Source organism: Periplaneta americana, chromosome 8 (genome assembly GCF_040183065.1).
Source record: "Periplaneta americana isolate PAMFEO1 chromosome 8, P.americana_PAMFEO1_priV1, whole genome shotgun sequence".
NCBI classification, from domain to species: domain Eukaryota; kingdom Metazoa; phylum Arthropoda; class Insecta; order Blattodea; family Blattidae; genus Periplaneta; species Periplaneta americana.
This window is the reverse complement of record NC_091124.1, coordinates 148,656,381-148,674,952: the sequence shown is the minus strand read 5'-3', so window position 1 is coordinate 148,674,952 and position 18,572 is coordinate 148,656,381. Positions and strand designations below refer to the sequence as shown.

General features: G+C 35.6%; 1 protein-coding gene across 1 annotated transcript in view; it reads right to left on the bottom strand.

Moving 5' to 3' along the window:
• Positions 1-12,665: 12,665 nt before the first annotated feature.
• Positions 12,666-18,572, bottom strand: part of Brr2 (U5 small nuclear ribonucleoprotein l(3)72Ab) — an 85,768-nt gene continuing 79,861 nt past the window's right edge. The window contains exons 24-25 of the mRNA XM_069833805.1: positions 16,044-16,187; positions 12,666-12,821 (exon numbers count right to left, since the gene is read on the bottom strand). Of these exons, the coding sequence (XP_069689906.1) occupies positions 16,060-16,187 (128 nt within the window). The 3' untranslated portion in view covers positions 12,666-12,821; positions 16,044-16,059. The remainder of the gene's footprint in view (positions 12,822-16,043; positions 16,188-18,572) is intronic.

The following is an 18,572-nucleotide window of genomic DNA, read 5'->3' as shown; positions in this document are numbered from 1 at the left end:
CGAAAATGAACCAAGACTGTCAATGCATAGCTTAAGGGGACACTCAACTATATTTTGGAACTTTTTTCCTATTTGACCAATCTTTTTCAAATTTGGAGAAAAAGTTTAATATACACATGGAAAGTAACATGCAAAATCTCAGCTCATTAGATTCAATACTTTTCAAAATAAAAAATATTTCAATTTTTAATCAATCATTAATTGAAATATCACTTTTAATTATCATTTTTTATTTTTTGGCTTTGTGAATTTGACTGTGACTTCTCAATGAACAGGGGAAGAATTCTGCATATTGATTTAGTTCTGTCACTTAAATTAGTGTAGAAATTTAATTTTTCATTTCTATGACACTTTTTCCTCCAGTTTTTAAGTTGAGTGTCCCCTTAAGACATATAGAATGTACATAGAGAGTTATATGGCATTAACACTGATAGTCATTGTCCAGTAATGATCGGACAATCACAGTTAAGCTTTGAGCGCTAAGCATTTCAAACTTTCAATTGCTTCTCCTGCAATGACATCCATCATTCTTGCAGTGGACTCATCATATGGTGTTTTAGAAGGAATATTAAATATTTTAGGAGGTAGTACGGGCCATTCCGGGTAAAAAAAGTTAATATAAACACGTGTAGGCCTATAATTTTCAATGTGTGCGGAGGTACAGTTGTTTGAATGTTACGCACAGAAAGCCTCACAATAGCTGTGAAGGAGAGACATGAGTTTATTGATTGTATTTACTGATTGGTTGACAGCTTTACGAAAGATATGACATGTTAAGTTATAGGCCTACATAGCTAGCCGTCAGGTGACAATCTAAATCTAACATTCTCCGAACGATGAGTCGGCAGAGGTGTTCACGTGTATCGGCACTTCCTCAGATCTTAGTCCTTAAGAATTAGATTATCGTCTCCGGGCATGGATGAAAAGCGAACACTACAAAGAAAAGGCAAACAAGAGAGACGAATTGGTCGCTCGCATTATGAATAGTGCTGCCAGGGTGCGAATTAACGAAGGGATGGGGGGGGGGGGGGTTCCTCCTGCTGTTGGAAAGTTATCCCCCTTTCATAAATTCATATTAACATTCCTGCCAGGGATAACTTCTATCCCTCTCCCCTCACAAAATATAGCCTAATTGTTTTAATACGAGTATACTTCATGAAGTAAAATATAAAGTAAGCAAAGACAATAATATTGCTGTATTATCATCACCGGCAAGCTGACAACAATCAATAACTTAGGAATTACACATCTTATCTTAAGCCTGCACATGGATATAATAAAATTATTAAAATAATCAAGATATAAGACAAGCAACTCAGCGCGACCAAGTGTTGAGCCGTATTGAATGAGGATAATAATAATTTTATGTATGGTATTCTCTATCTAGGATTCTATCCCCCCCTCAACAGAAATCTTAATTCGCACCCTGAGTGCCGCCCTCATGAAAGAACGTCAAGATGACCTCACAAGAGCTATACTGTTTAAAGGTGCAGGTGCAATGAAGTCGGTGGTGAGATTTCTGAATTAGCTTGAATTGTTGCAAATCATTTACACCATATTAAAAATAATAAATACAATCAATTCTTTCTAAAACACCATATGTATATGTGACACCGGTTCTGGGGAACTCGGCAACAGAGGTGTACTGAAAAGAAAAAGGTGAAAGGACAGAAAGTGTTTCTTATGATTTTTAATGGGCAATGATTAGAAAAAAAAAATATTTACTGAGGTCGAATATTAACACCATTTCAATTTAAAAAGATAGGAAATTATTCTTACCTGGTATAAAACTGTAGCCCACTTACCCCAACCTCCCAACATGTTTCCTGTACAATAACCCACTCGTCAATTCATCACAAAAAACAGAGCAGAATCAGAGCCGTTACATAGGTGTATGGGTAAAACTAGCGCTGAGTTGGGGGATTTCGGAAGTGAAAATCCGCCTTATTACTAAGTTCACAAAAGAAAAAATCACCAGCCTTTTCTCAGCTTAACAAAAGTCTAAATTAACCTTACCTGTCACAGATTCATATATGCAAGGCACAACGTGAGTGTACACTAGCGTGAAACTTTCGTAAAAACACCAAAGTTATGTTGGTACGACTGAGGAGAGAGCTCTGAAGGTGTATGACGAGGAAGTAACTCAGCATTACCGGTAGTTTAGACGAGCGATGTTTTCTGGACCAAAAAAAAAAGTGTTACTTTCCTTTAAAAAAAAAAAAAAGGCGAACGAAAAGCATTTTCCCTATGTATCTCACCTGATTCTGCATTTAGCCTATACCGAACTCTAACAATAGTGAGACTACAAAAAATCATGGCAATATTTTATAGTTATGTTAGTGTCAAAGGTTAGCATTTAGTATTAATATGTAGTCATGCCATTTCATAATCCATAGCAGATAAGTAGGGGTATTGCAAAGGTGAAACGAGTGTTGAGCGACTTCCGCCGATTTTGGAATAGACACCGACGCACTTGAACTGCCAACATAGAAAAAAATCACACTCAATCGCTTTCACTTTCATCTTGATTGGATAATAAAAGCCTAAACTAGCATAAACTAACCTAACCTAACCTAAGTGCGTCGGTGTCTTCCAAAATCGGCGGAAGTCGCTCAACGCTCGTTTAACCAGCGAAATAGGGATTATAAAGAATGAACACTTCGCGTCGATACCTTTGATGTAGCCGGACTGATTTCAATGACCTTCAAGCCAGCTAAAGCGTCAGATTCTGCTTTCTCCCTAGAGTTGGCGCTGACATCACACCAGCTAGCAGTCGACACAGCGGAAATATAACACACATAATAAATTAATACATCTAGGTACATTATGTACTCAAATAAAATAAATTGGATCCATAAAATAATAAATCCGTCATTAACTGTAATGTCTAGACTCTAGAGTTCCTTCATAATGAGAGTTGAGACGTTGACCCCCAACAACAATTAAAATATGTAATGATTTGATAGCGCTGAAAATGGAAAAACAAAACTCTTACGAGAAGTGAAACCATATACCTATATTATATTATATTATATACATATATTAAACGAATTCGATACTTAATTTTATAATGTATTATATTATTTTATAATATAACTTATTATATCTGAAATATAAAATATTATTATTACAACTAGTTTGTCACTGAGAAATAAGGAAAAGCTGTTAACATGAATTTATTTGAAGCAAAGCTTTACTGGATTATGCAATAAGGTAGGCGATGTTTGGATCCTGTGTCTCGACTCTATACTCAATTATTATCTTAGCGTATGCTCGATTACACTAACCTCTAGCGCTTGAAAGTGGAACTAAACGCTGGCGCACAGAGAAACAAAACACAGGAAAATTCGCTCAGTGTCCATTCTTTATAATCCCTATTCGCTGGTTTAACCTTGCATTTTATAGTCAGCTAGTTAGGTTAGAATTGAAGTCTATGTCTAGCCACCTACCTTATAATATGAAAGACGTATCCGTTCTCCGACACAATTCGACAGCTTCTCAAGTACGTACCGGTACATATCTTTACTGTTTTCACAGCAAGTGAATTAGAGAACTTTCTTGTCCAAATCCATTCGACTTTAAACGAAACTTTAGTAACTGAGATTGTTCATCAGAAAAAAATTTGGTATTATTCTTACTTGAAAGATTATTTTACATTATTTAATCGAGAACACGAAGATATGTGTAACTCTTGTAGGAAACTTCGGAAATTTTCGTTGCGGATTGAAAGTAACTGTAGTAGTTTATGGTAACTATTTGTTTACTTCAGCAACACGAACTGTGGCCAGATGTGGAGAAACAAAAGCGACATCTGTGACTTGCCCTGTTATATTCCTCGATCTCCTGTCATTTGTCTATCTTCTCATATAACTGTCACATTCTTCGGCCTCTTGTCACTTAGCTATCCCTCCCATCTAACTCTAACTTAGTTACTACAGTCCTCGGTATCCTGTCACTTATGTCGCAATATTTACGGAAATAGAGGGTAAAAACCAGTGCAATACGATCTCCACAATTAGACGTTACCACTAATTTGTATCAAATACGGTAAGCCCACGGAGCCGCTAAAGTAATCGGCAGTTCGTCCATATTTTTAAATTTAAAAATGGATTCGATAAAAGAAATGTAGGTCTAATTGCCGGTAAAAAAAACAGGCGCGAGCGCACACGCACAAAAGACCTTAAGATATCTAAACTAACCTTGGCATTACTACCTACCACAGAATACCAATAAAACAATGCAACCTACTGCAACTAAATTACGAACCAAGGTTGTTGTGATCCATCTAGTGCTGCTGTCCCGTGGTTGTAATAAAAACTAATGTAAAACCACAATCGTTTGGTATTGTGGCGTACATCAATGTACTGTTCATAAATGTGTGATAACTTATACTGGCACAGAACTTGTCTTTAATTTTTGGCAAAACAACCTTCGTGCCATTCATTTCGACTGTCCATGTACGGAGGTGAACGAGCTGATGATAAAGGAAATTGGATACCGGTATTCTACATTCCATATCAAGATTGTATGACAAAAACAAGTCGAATAAAATTTGAAAAGTAAATATCATAGAAATTAACATCTTCAGACATATCACTTCAATATGTCAAATATAAAATTTGATGAATTTTGTATACTAATTGAACGCACAATTATAACGGAAACATGACTGTTCAGAATACGTCGAAAAGTGTAGGACCCATGTTGTAATTAAGAAATTGATTTTTCTATTATTACTGTACAGTAATTAAGTTAACATTAAATTACGCATGATTAATGTTTTCTGATTTTTCCATTAGGTTTAGTTCTGGGGTTTGCAGGTTCAAGACCAGCTCAAGTAAGAAAAATTACTAAAGCTTTCATTGAAAGGAAAATAAATAAAAGGTGTTAGGCCTTTTTCTTCGCTTACATAAAACAAAATATGTTTGTCCTTTATTAATGTGATATTCTGTGTCGCCTGAAGTAAAACGACCTCACGTCGTCGTCAGGATCCCACTCAGTGTACTACCTTACAAGGCGAACTTCCGACTTGGCTTTGTAGGTCAGGACGCTGCAGTCGATCAGGTGTCCGTTTATGTTACGATACGATGACGTTACAGTGTTGTTGTTGTTGCACATATTTTCCGCGTCGCAAATTCGCTTTGCCGGGTAGTAAGTGTAGATCAAACTTCGAGTATACGGCAAGGTAGAAGAGGTCGTACATATGCATATACATGACTTTCCTTTCTCGAAACCTTTTAATAACTCTAGCAGACTTTACTCGAATCTATTAAGAGGAAAATAGAAGGAAATCTGACAATATTCGCAAAAAGCGGAATTTTACAGTATCAAAGCAAGGAACCAGCTGTGTGCTGCATGAATCTGATTCCGAAAGGAAACAGGCGAACCCAGGATCTGCGACAAGCCAAACTCCAAACATTGTGAGGAAAGTGAAGTCACTGGTCTCTGGCAGTAACCCATCCACACAAGGAATCACTGCACGTAAATTGGGAATATCCTTAAAAACGGCAAACACAATCATCAACTGGGATTTAAGTTTGGAAAAATGTCACAAGAGGAGAGTACACAAATTGTTGCCTAGACACACTACGGAATGTCGCATAAACTATAGCAAACTGTATAAAAATCACCTGCCAGGAGAAAGATGGGCATTTCTGCTTACTTTAGATTAGTGTTTCTCAACTGGTGGGTCGCAACCCCTAGAGGGGTCGCGGGCAATATATCGGGGGGGGGGGGAGAGGTTTGCCGAGGACTTTAATAAAATGTCACTTTTATTTAAAATAAATAAATAAAATAATTTTAAAAGCCATAAAAAAGCACAAATACAATTTATAAGGAACATTTTATTTTGTTTTGTAACAGCCACTATGTGAATCTTGACAGTGTTTTGTTTGAACTAATTTTGTAATGTCTGGTTCAAATTTTGTATCACACATAATAAGATCGTTTTCAAAAGACAATCTGTTTTTTTGTTTTTGCTTTTATGTTGAAAATTGCACAAAACCCGAGCTAGCAAAAGTACGAAGTAGCAAAGGGAGTAAGAACTCTTAAAGCTGCTGATACCAATCCAAGATATTCATTCCTTCTCTGTAGCCAGAACTTGTCCAATTCTTCAATGCTGAATTGTAATTGTAAACATCTGTCGGCAGATAAATCAATGAGCCAGTCGTGAAGTTGTGAACTCAATTCACTCTTTTCCACAGTTCGCTCACAGAAAGAGTTTAGCACCCATCCCAAACCTAAATTTCCTTCGTGAGGAATGTAATCAATAATCTGGCGATGAAGTAATTTTAAGTGATCAGATACCAACTTTGACAATGATTTTATGTCAAGAGAGCAGTTTCACAGTCTAGTATATACAGTCACGAAGCTTAATTCGTAGTAAATATGCATCCATAGATAGTTGCTAACCACTATGATCGCTAATATCGGCTCATTACAGACAATGCGAAATAGTACCGGCACAGTCTATTGTTCCCAGCACCTTCACAACTCAAGATTCGTGACTGTATATACTAGACTGTGGTAGTTTTCAATCATAAAACTCAAAGTCAGTGGAAAGTTTTCAACTCTTGGTGTCCAAACGTTCAGTTTCTTCACAAAAGCATTTATTTTGTCTTGAATCTAAAGTATAATTTTGTCACATTTCTATTCCTGCAACACAAGAATACCACTATTATTGTTGGAGGCTGCTGCCAACATGCCTTCTTAAGTTCAAGAAAAAGGGGGTTGTTGCATTAAAAAGGTTGACATTGCTTTAGATAATTCATATGTCTATCTTAAGCAAAACAAATTCCGCACAATTTGCTACAGTCCAAGAGGTGAAAAAATTGCAAATAGGTGGTTCTGTGAATGCACTGAAACTTTTTCCAAGGGGATTTTTTAAAATCGCTAGATTCAGTTATAAAAGGAAGCTAACTATTTGCTCTGTTGCTAAAAAGGCCGAAGTCAACTTCTTGTACCATCAAATTGAAGTTCTGATCTCAATTTACAGCAATAACATTCCGGCTCTGTAATGGTACAGACATAACATTTAGATACTTGAAAATAAAGCATTGAGTCGTACTTTGGTTCGACCCTCTCAATCTTAGACAGAATGGAGCAGGAAACAGGAATTCACACCATACCTATCAGTGAAATTCCTGTGAAGTTGCCTGATGCTGTTCCATGGACATCTGCACATTTGAACTCCTGAAACGAGCACTAGGAAACAGGTATGATGGCATATGGAAAGCCTGTGAGGAGGAATGGGAGAAGATAGACATGGCTGTACTACGCAAAGTCTTTGTGAGTGGAAATGGAGGTGTAGAGTTATAAGCTAGAATGGACATCAAACAAAGCATGACAAATGGTGGAAACATGAATTTTTCAAAGGCTGGTATTACACTATCAAAGTTCTTTGACAAAGATCTTTTATAAAATGTAAGTGCATCTTATCTTTTATAAAAAAAATTTGCCTAGCTTGAAACCAATGGAGAGGAATGTAAATATTGTTGGACTGTTACTACGACCAAAATGCTGATGAGAATATAAAGCAAATTAAATGTCATAAAACATAAAACACGAACTACAAAAACAGAAATAAAAGATGAGAATGTACATACAAAAAACAGAGATTATAACTGCTGTACAAGAGTGATGAACAAGCCTGGGCAAACTGAAAATTATCTTCATCTACTTTCAAATAATTTATATAACTTTTCAAGGGCTCGCATTGTACCTCTTCTTTTTTTAGCGAGTTTTGATGAGTACTTTTCTTGTCAAGTCTCTTGCAATCCATGACTTAACCCACAGACGTTTTCTTTTCTGTTTCTTTTTCAACAATATGCATACTGTAATATTTTGCCCATGTGAAATTCGTCAGCAAAGATTGAAAACAACCTCTGTATTCCCATCTTCATAGTTTGTCTCTGATCACTGGCCAGCGACATTTGGAGGGGATGTAGGGATGTGGGGTTGCCTGCATAAAACCTCGATATGCAGCAAACCTTAGCACTGTCGACTGGTGTCGGTGAGAAATACACCTAGCTAAGAGTTAGCACAATGGATCAGCAATGGGTCATAATGATCTCTCCTCCTCCAATAATATACCATCTACTTATTCATTGCCTTGTTACGATAAGAAATCCCACACACGGTGTTGATGCTCGTCTGAAGAAGCCTCAAGATCATGAAAGCATATAGATGCAAAGGCAGGCCACGAGACCATAACAGCTATGCTCTAAAGAACACACTACTCAAGTTACATCTACAGTACAGGTAACATCTGCTTACTTGCCTTGGCCTAATCCCATCCCCATTCAAATCTAATAAGAGTGTAACAAACAATACAGCAGTTACTATTGCTGTGCATACCTGTATCTGAAAATTTCACAAAAAGGTATTGGAATACTTTATATCTCTTACTTTTACAGGTTTCTCCTCTTGTCAGGGGTTATCTAATATTTCCAAATACCAAGTCTGTACACTGTTCGAAAGTGTTGCAGGATCCACCAGAACATACTCACTAGGCCCAAGTATTGTTTCATAGTCAACAGTCTGAAGATTGGTTGGAACCTTATAAGTGACACCAATAAGGCATCACTCATGAGCTTCCAGTCTACAGTTCCGCATCTTTTGTATTATAAGACCTTTCTTTGTAAATATCGTGGCCTTCCTCTTTTCTGATGTCATGGAGGTGACTGAGTTTAACAGATGGCGGAGAGAGAACAGTTTCCCTGGGGGTGGGGCAAAGCAAAACCATAGAATCCCGATATAACAAGGTTATGGGGGACATTATTTACCTTCTCCTCCCCCATTATAGCTTGACCGTGGTACAGTATATCGGAATATGATCATTCAATAAAGGTATTTTCAGGGGGCATATTTCTTACAGTGTTGCATCCATATCCGCAATGTTTCGGACTGAGTTGTATAGGTCTCGAACTGTAGATCTACTACAAATTATAATAGGGCATAACTTAAAACAATCTCCCTATTCTTCTCTGTCATACACAAACACATGTATACATCAATAACACTATGTAACAGTGCTAACAGAAACTTTATCTGAAGCTTACCTTTCTGAAGATATCATTCATATGAAATGTATATTCTAATTATTTTACTTAATCTGTTGTCTTTAAGTTTACACATTATACTGGGATCACTTTTCTTTTTTTTGCATTGTTCTGCAGTATGTTATTCATATTTCTCCAAGTAGTGGCCTGAACACCTGCAGACTTCTAACACATGAGTACAGGCTGTTACAAAAGAAACATTACAGTGCTTCCATTCCTCAAATGTGTTTCATTCATTCATAGTGTTCTGCCCAAGGGCAGTTCTTTCACTGCAAACCCAGCAGTCTTTCCTATTTTCTGTCTTCCTCTTTGTCTCTGCATATGATCCATATAGCTTAATTTCGTCTATCATCTTATATCTTCTCCTTGCCCCGAATTCTTCTCTCGGATATGTGTTATAGAAATTATTATACATTCAGAAATTTAAAATAAATATTATAGTCCAGACACACGATCTGAAGATATTAATTCGTCAATTCAAACACAGAAACTTAATCATAAACAAAAGCAAAAAAAAAAAAAAAAAAAAAAAAAAAAATTGAATACAATATTTTCTAACGTAAAAAAAAAGGAGCTCAGACAAGTTTGGGGGGGGGCAATGCCCTCCCATGCCCCCCCCCCTCATAACTCCGCCTATGCCAATTGAAGCAGGTCACCAAAATCTTTTTACATAAAATGTTGTAAAAATAACTGAACACACAAATTCGGGCAGAAAGCGGAAATTGGAGTAAAAACTGCATATACAATTTGCTTCTGAAATGTTTACTTTCATTATTCGATATTCTGTATGGAAACATTAATCACAGAGTTAAGATTATTGACTTTTCATGCCAGAGATTTGGATTCAGGCTCAGAGAACAGTTAAGGAGAAAATTGAGGTTAAAAATTGTTTGAGACAGATTTTCTAAGAATATTCTAGTTTCCTTTGCTTTCATTCCATCAAATCCTCCGTCATCTATCATCAATAAGAGCAAACTAGAACAAATCCAATAAGTCTGAAGACTCACATTCCAGCCTTAGACACAAAAAAATTACCATTCTCCTGTTAAGTCCACTTCGAGCAGTGCCTGGTTCACACAACTAGGCAAAGAATGTTTATTTTGCAGCTAATTTAGCCCCTTGAATATAAATTTGTAACAGATTAGTTACAACACTTGATCTATGAGGCATGGTCAATAGGGTTGTGAATTGGTCACATAGTTCCGCTGTGGTCCACTATAGCAGATGATTGTGCCACAGGATGATGCCATGTCAGTTCTTCTCTCGTCCCAGCAAGAGACAGAGACCATAGTTCTGCTTGAACTGTATGCACGCAACTGTTATGAAGGTAGTTAAATGCAAGTGGCGGAACTCGAGAATGTTGCAGTTTGAGCAATGGGCAATTGTTAAGGTCTCTCAAAAATTAGGTAAATCCACTAGCGAAACAATTCAATGATCAAGCATGTGTACACAAAGAAGCCTTAGGCTGCAGTGCTGTGTTTAAGTGCCACAAATGTTTTGCGCGGGACAGAGACAGTTTGGAGGATGATGAACATATTATTTAGCCAAAAACAGTCCGAACTGAAGGCAAGATCGAAGTAGTTGCAATATTGATGTGTGTTGAACGCTCCCAATCAGTAGATGAACTTGCAGCAGCAATAGGGATTAGCCATGTTATGTGCCATAAAATTCTGTCTGATGACCTGAACATGTCACATGTTACTCAGCACAATGTTCCATGAGTCTGATACATGACCAACATGACAATCACATGACCATTTGTGGTGACCTGATCAGTAGTGCTGACGACAATGCGACGTTTCTCAACCAGAGCATAACAGGAGACAAAACAAGACAAATGTTGAATCAAAAAGAGCTCAGTCCATATACATATGACCTGTGAAATCCGTTTCTTTCAGAAAGTGCTCCTTCACAGGTCGATTTATTGCTACAGAAATAGGGAGAATCCGTTTCAAACAGCATTAATTCTGAGGATGGACTGAGCTCTTTTTGATTCAATGCTCCTCACATGTTTTCTGCATGAACCACAACTGAAACGAAATTGGCCACTTGGAGATCACTATTATCGCAACAAAGGAAAAAATCGCGACAGGACAGGTCAAAAGACAAGGTGATGCTTGAACTGTTTTTCGACTCAACGGAAATTGTTTATGTAGAATTCATCCCACAGGAAGCAACTGTAAACAAGACTTGGTACAAGGTGATCCTTCACTAAGTAATTCAATTTGTTGTAAGTGTACTGAGCTTTGACACAGGAAGAATTGGCTGTTGCTACACGACAATGCCCCTGTACATCGATCTGTGCTTATTCGAGAGGAACTGGTAATGCAACAAGTCACAATTTTGCCACATCCACCATACTCACCTGATCTCACACTATGCAATTTCTTTCTCTTTCTCCACTTGAAAGCAAAGCTATATGGGCATAGATTTCAGTTGGTCAAGGAGATCATCACTGCCACAAGAGAAGCCGTATGAAATCTTCCTGCCAATATCTTTCAATTGTGTTTTCAGCAGCTGTACCAACATTGGCAGATGTGCATAGCAACCAACAGCCCCCCGCTCTCTCTCTCTCTCTCTTGTAATATGGTGTTACAGAACAACAGTTCACGAACTTAATGACTGTATCTCGTCTAAGCAGACAGAAAAAGCAACAAAGAAACAAAAGAGAGGAAAAACAGAATGAAATCATGCACAAAAAATTCGTTCACGTGTAAATCTAAGCCTTACAGAATCAAGCAAAGTCTTCTGAAGGCAACTTAGAGTATGGCAGCTGGTAATTTTTTGTCCAAAATTATACACTATAAGTATCTCAAAATCTGTGCGTCAGTGGCTAACCATGACAATATCTTTGAAAAATATTGGAGTGCAAGAGGTCAAATGACTTTATTGTCAAATGCCTGGCATTAGAAAACAACAACATACACTATAAGTGCATAAAAACGCAATAAGAAAGCAAGATGGTTTTACATAATTTTATTATGAAAAAGAATATTCCCAATCATAATTTGATAAAGTTTACATGACTGTAAATATTTATCTTTCTATAAGCATCTCTTTTCAAGAACACCTATTAGCCAAGTGGCCAGAGTGTCACTGTTTTTCCAAACGGAATTTGTGGCGGAAGAAGGTCAGAATATCTAGTTAGGTTTTCTCGGAATATTGTTTTCTTTGAAGTCATGTTATGAATTCTTAACCGACGACGACGATGATGTTTCTTTCTCTTCGGATTGAGAACTCGAGTGTTTCTGTAAATCATTTTGCTGTGTTCCATACTGAGAGCACATTTCCAGGGAGCACCACTTGGAGGCAATGTACATTGGATCAGATATAAAGTCAGTCAGAAGCCCCTAGGCAAATGGCATCATGGCCAAATGCCAGAACACTAGAAATCAACAACAACAACAACAATAATAATAATAATAATAATAATAATAATAATAAACTGTTTTAGATTGTAAATGTTCTTACAGGACTACAACTTATGATGATGATGATGATGATCCACCTCCATACTACTGAAAAATGTCTAAGACACAATGTCATCTATAGCTTTGTGTATTTACTCCCAAAGGAGAAACAATGTCCTTGGATTAAAAAACAAAGTTTTCTTTCAAAGATTTCTTTAAAATTGTTTTATTATGTACATTAATGAACTTGGAAAATGAAATTACATCTATATAATCTATATAACACATGAAATGCGAGTCTCACGTAGATGATTGTGGATACCTTTGACGAACACCAGCAACATCTCTGTATCTGTGAACATGAGGCACAGAACTGCATCATTAAAAAATAGTGCAATCAGGCTGTGTTTGCAATCTTACAAAATAACAATCACTCATGGTAGTTCATACACCAATACGATTTACACCTATGCCAACAACCCAGAGTGTCATATACTTAGTGCAGTCAATAATTTCGTGAAATGGTGATTATGCAGCATTGCTGTGCATTGTATCTCTATAAATACAGCATATGTCCAACTAATATAATAAACGCACTATCCATCAACGACCAACAATTAGCTTAGATGCATGAATGTATGAAAATGTCAACTTTTTACAGTGACGGTAATAAGTATGTCATTTCAATAATCGAAAAGTGTGCAAATGTAATGTTTTATTAAAAGTTTGGCAAAGATACAAACAAAATTCTGAAAATGCTCCAGAAAGTGTATGGTAAAGAAAAAGCCTGTTTCTCATGTGAAACGCCAGCTTCATAGGTATAGGTTCCATTCAGCCAGAAAGTTATCACAGCTATAATAATGCAAGTCCTTTTGTCAATTGTGGGAAATGTTTTCAGAAATATTACCAGAGACTGTACCAATGCCAACACAGGTGAATGAATGTAAGTTATGGTGTCATAATAATGTTATCAACATTCACAATACTGCAGTCCACGAAATTATTGACTTTTATATAGCATAACTACCATTAACATCCAACCTGTGTAGTCAGCACTTCTTAAAATAGGTATCAAAATTCAAACAAAAAGGGTTACACATCTACACTGTATTTATTTGGAAAGAATATTTCTTCTCTAGCGTCTACATTGAAATCCAGAGTTATTTCACACTTTAAATCAGACATATCAAATTATAATAGACATACAGATAAAAACATTTCTATAATTCCTACAATTTACAAAATAAATTTTACGCTTTTTTTTTAATATAGCATCTCTCTTATTTAAATGAATTGTGAAACCAGGACATTCGATAAGTAACATAAACAATGCTGCTGTAAATCAGTACTTCTAGCAGTGACCATTAGAATATTGCAGTATGTATTAGAGCAATGAATGTTTTATAAATCTGCAATATTGAAAGTCTTGAAGTAAACGTATTTTGTAAATACAGTGACTATTTCTGATTTGCAGTAAGTAATACAGCCCTAAAAATGTTCAGTAGGTGCTTCATAAAAATCCAAGTTGCAAGAGGATAAATGTAACTCAGTCCTTTAGTGCATTACAAGAAGCTTGCGGGAGAGAAGTTCTACCATACCAAACTATTGCAAGATGTGTGGAAGAGAGGCATTCCCTTTCAATCAAGAGTTGACATCCAAAGAATGTTATGTCAGTCAGTGAGAGAAATATACAAAAATGATGCTGCAGATGGAGTCCGCCATCTTCCAAGGATTTGGCAATGTGTTGCTGACATGGCAGGGAACTATATTTGAAATATGTAATGCCAAAAGTAACCTAAATAAATTTAGTGTGAAACAGTAACTATGTTGCCATTACTTCTCGAATGCCCTAACAGTATAAGATGACAGCTTTTAAGTTCCATTTAAATATTGTGTCATAAAACAAAACAGAAAGAAAATCTTCAACACGACTCTGAGATGCACTAAAAAAACCAAGGAGAGCCTAGGAAAGTCTAAGAACCCTCCAAGGAAGAAAATATGTAACTGAAGTACTGTATATTGCAAAAAAAAAAAAAGTTCCACATAAATTAAATATTATATATAATATAGTTGAATCTCTTATCTACAATTTTTTTAACAGTTTGGAAAGAAAAAAGATACAGTACATGTAAGAAAGAAAGTTGATGAAAAACATGAACACATTAAAAAATGAAAGAAATGTCCCTGTAACAGTGATAAAAAAATGTTATTCTATCCATTTCAGGATTCAATAATCCCTGTTGGTTAAAGGAAGAGTGAAGACCCTTACAACTTTCAAAATTCAATCAAGATGTGAGTGTAGAAAAGATTTTCACTTTCTCCAACATAGTTAAATTTTGGCATAGATAGGAGTTGTTGAGGCTCAGGATTGTCACCTCCAATGCCATCTTATCGCACAATTTGCTGATGCTTAAAACCCCGCAGGTGACAAATAAGTGAAAACATAATAAATAATAACTGAAAATGATACTGATATTGTTCTGGACAATATGATGTTCTAAGATGATACTCAACACAGAAGTGAGGTAAAAAGGAACAGAAATGGGCAGAACAATAACAACCTGGGGATTTAGGTATAGCATATCCTTCCCATACTGCTATCAGCACATTCAAGCAATCATCTTATCACATCAGCCAATGGTGCAGAGTTGGTGGGATGATGGCAGACACAAAGCAATGTGACTGTTTACTTTAATTTCTGTTACGATTCTGTAGTCATGTCTGGCATATGCCCAACACATTTATTATGCGGTCACCAACAGTTGACTTTCTCTTTTTTTTTTTTAAGTTTGTTCCATAAATACTATCATTTAGGACCATATATTCCGGATGACCAATGCAGTAAAAAAATTATACAATCACGAGGAATGATCAATATGTATATTTCATATATTGGTTATATGGACCTATTCCCAGAATTATACAAATTGAACAAGTATTCAAGAAAATAATATGAACAAGAATAAGAGGTAGAGATTTCACTACATCATAAAAACTAGAGGTTACAGTAACGAGATTCAGGGATTCCAAATACAGGGATTCTAATTTCAATCTCTGTCTCTCTAATATTGATATAAAGATACAGGGTTTTCAGTACTATTAAAAATCCGTACTTTTTAACTTTTCCACATAATACACAATAAAAATGTAACAAATATACAAACATCGTGATATTTACTAGTGGTTTTCAAGACACTTTGTTGTACACAAAAGAAAATATAAATATTGTAAGTTAATGAATATTTCACCAAGTACTTTTCTTGAAATTGAACATTACAGTTGAGGTTACAAATGAAGGGTGTGTTGGACTGTGAGTTAAATCTGTCTGTGAAATCGCAAAGAAAAAATAGTTTGATTGTTACTTCAAATTGTGTGACTCCTATAGTGATTTCCTAGAAGAAAATAATTTAAGAAATGTTTGTTCTTGAAATGGCGGTATTAATACCAGTATTTGTTTCGTACCAGTACTTTAAATATTATCGTAAATATTTTGATTAGTGTATTGAGCCTAACTAAAAACTTATTTAATAATTATTATTACTGTTTCCTCGTAAACAAGAAGGTTGTCTCTCACCATTGGAATGTGCTGTTTAGTCACTTCCGCTATCACTATCACTCTCTCCAGACTGGAAATCACCAACATGTATGGAGAATTTGTATTCTTGATCACATCCCAAGTATGCATCACTCATGAAGTAGAGAGTGTATGTGTGGTGGCCTGCAACAGAAATCAAATTTATTCCAAAAAATTCAAAACTAAATTGCAAAAACATTAAAATATGATTACTGTGGGTCAGGCACAAGTTTATCATACTTAAGACCTATATATTGCAGCCAAATTCCACGTGCATAATACAGAGAGGATGAGTTTATTCCATATTTAAGTTATTCATATCTAAAAATCATTGGGAAAAATAATTATTTTTAGCTTTCAACAGATTATAACTGACACAAGTGCTCCTTTTGCAAAGTAATGCATTGGAATTTCAGAACACACTGTCAACACTGATGATGCCCAAGGTACATCACAGAAGATGAATCTATGACACACTAGGATGACTTATTGTTATTACAGTATTAATCAAGAAAATGTAGTATGCTCGCAGGGAAAACGGGAATACCCACGAAAACATGTCCAGACATCACTCTTGTTAACCACAAATCCAACTTGGACTTGATTTGAACCTGGATTTCCAGCATGGAAACTCGACATTACACTTCACAAGCTAACAGTACACCTCGTACGTCAAATAAACAAATAATGGCGGTGGCAATAACAACAGTAGCTACAGAAATCACGATGATGATGATGATGATGATGATGATTATAATAATAATAATAATAATAATAATAATAATAATAATAATCAACATCATAATATTCCAAACACGTATTTGGACAATTGTTGACCCATTTCGGTTCTAGCTAGACAGGGTCCAGAAGACATTTTAGTGGGCATCCAGGTCATCGTTCCCAAGTTTAATACTGAAGCACTGCCTAATAATAATAATACAAACTTATACAATTGACTTTTAAGGAACCTGGAGTTTCACTACCACCCTAACATAAGCCCGTCATCAATCCCTACATCATATCCCACCTCCCTCAAAATCCATTTTATATTATCCTCCCATCTACATCTCGACCTCCTCAAAGGTCTTTTTTTCCTCAGGTTTTCTATATGCTTTTCTGGATTCACCCATGCATGCTATATGCCCTGCCCATCTCCAACAGCTGGATTGAATGTTCCTAATAATTAGGAACATAATTATTATGTTAGTTTAAGTGTAAGTTTCTCCATTCTCCTGTAACTTCATCCCTCTTAGCCCCAAATATTTTCCTAAGTATCTTATTTTCAAACATCCTTAACCTCTGTTCCTCTCTCAAGGTGAGAGTCCAAGTTTCACAACCATATAGAATAACCAGTAATATATGTTTTATAAGTTCAAACTTACAGCTTTCTTGAGAGGAGAATGGACGACAAAAGCTTTTCAACCAAATAATAACAGGCATTTTCAATATTTATTCTGTGTTTAATTTCCTCTTGAGTGTCATTTATATTTGTTACTGTTGCTCCAAGATACTTGAATTTTTTCATCTTTTGAAAGGATAAATTTCCAATTTTTATTTTTCAATTTCATACTATGTTCTGGTCACGAGACAATCACATTCTTTGTTTTTCGGTATTTACTTCCAAACCTATCTGCTTACTTGTTTCAAGAAAAAAACCTGGTTTTTCCTTAATCGTTTGTGGATTTTCTCCTAACATATTCACGTCATCTGCATAAACAAACATCTGAAGTAACCCATTCAATTCCAAACCCTGTCTGTTTTCCTGGACTTTCCTAATAGCATATTCTAGAGCAAAGTTGGAAAGTAAAGGTGAAAGATAGTACTTCTCCTTGCTTTAGCCCACAGTGAATTGAAAAAGTGTCAAACAGAAATTTGTCTATACAGATTCTGCTGTATGTTTCACTGAGAAACATATTCATTAATCGAACTAGTTTCTTGGGAATATCAAATTCAAAAAATTATATGATATAAAACTTCTATTCTCGGAGGAAGAGAACGAGGTGTAAAGATGCAGAAAAAAAGAAATATTGGCATAAGAGGAAAGAACCGGATCGCAATCCATAGATGGCGGAATCAAATTTTAAAAAAATATAATAATAATAATAATAATAATAATAATAATAGGCCTAATAATAATAACAATAATAATAAAGTATTTCAAATTATCATTATTATAAAATGAAAAACATCATATTTGAATGGCATGTAAAAGAATGGAGGAAGGTGAATGCAATGGCCTGTGCATTCCTAAGGGTTAACTTAAATATGAGATTACAAACGAAAACAATGTATAAAGAATTTATTTCAAAAGGCTAGAAAAACATAAGTAACTTTTATTACTATACAGGCAGCTTACCTCTACACAGAATAGAACAAGCTCATATTGAAAGACAAAACCAAAAGTACATGGAATTATCTTATCTAAGGTATTAAATTTGGCAACAGGATTGGATTGCTATGAAAAGCAGGAGTAATTGACAGCTATTTGAGAACTACATGTTTTACAATCACGTGCTCAACAAATGTTTT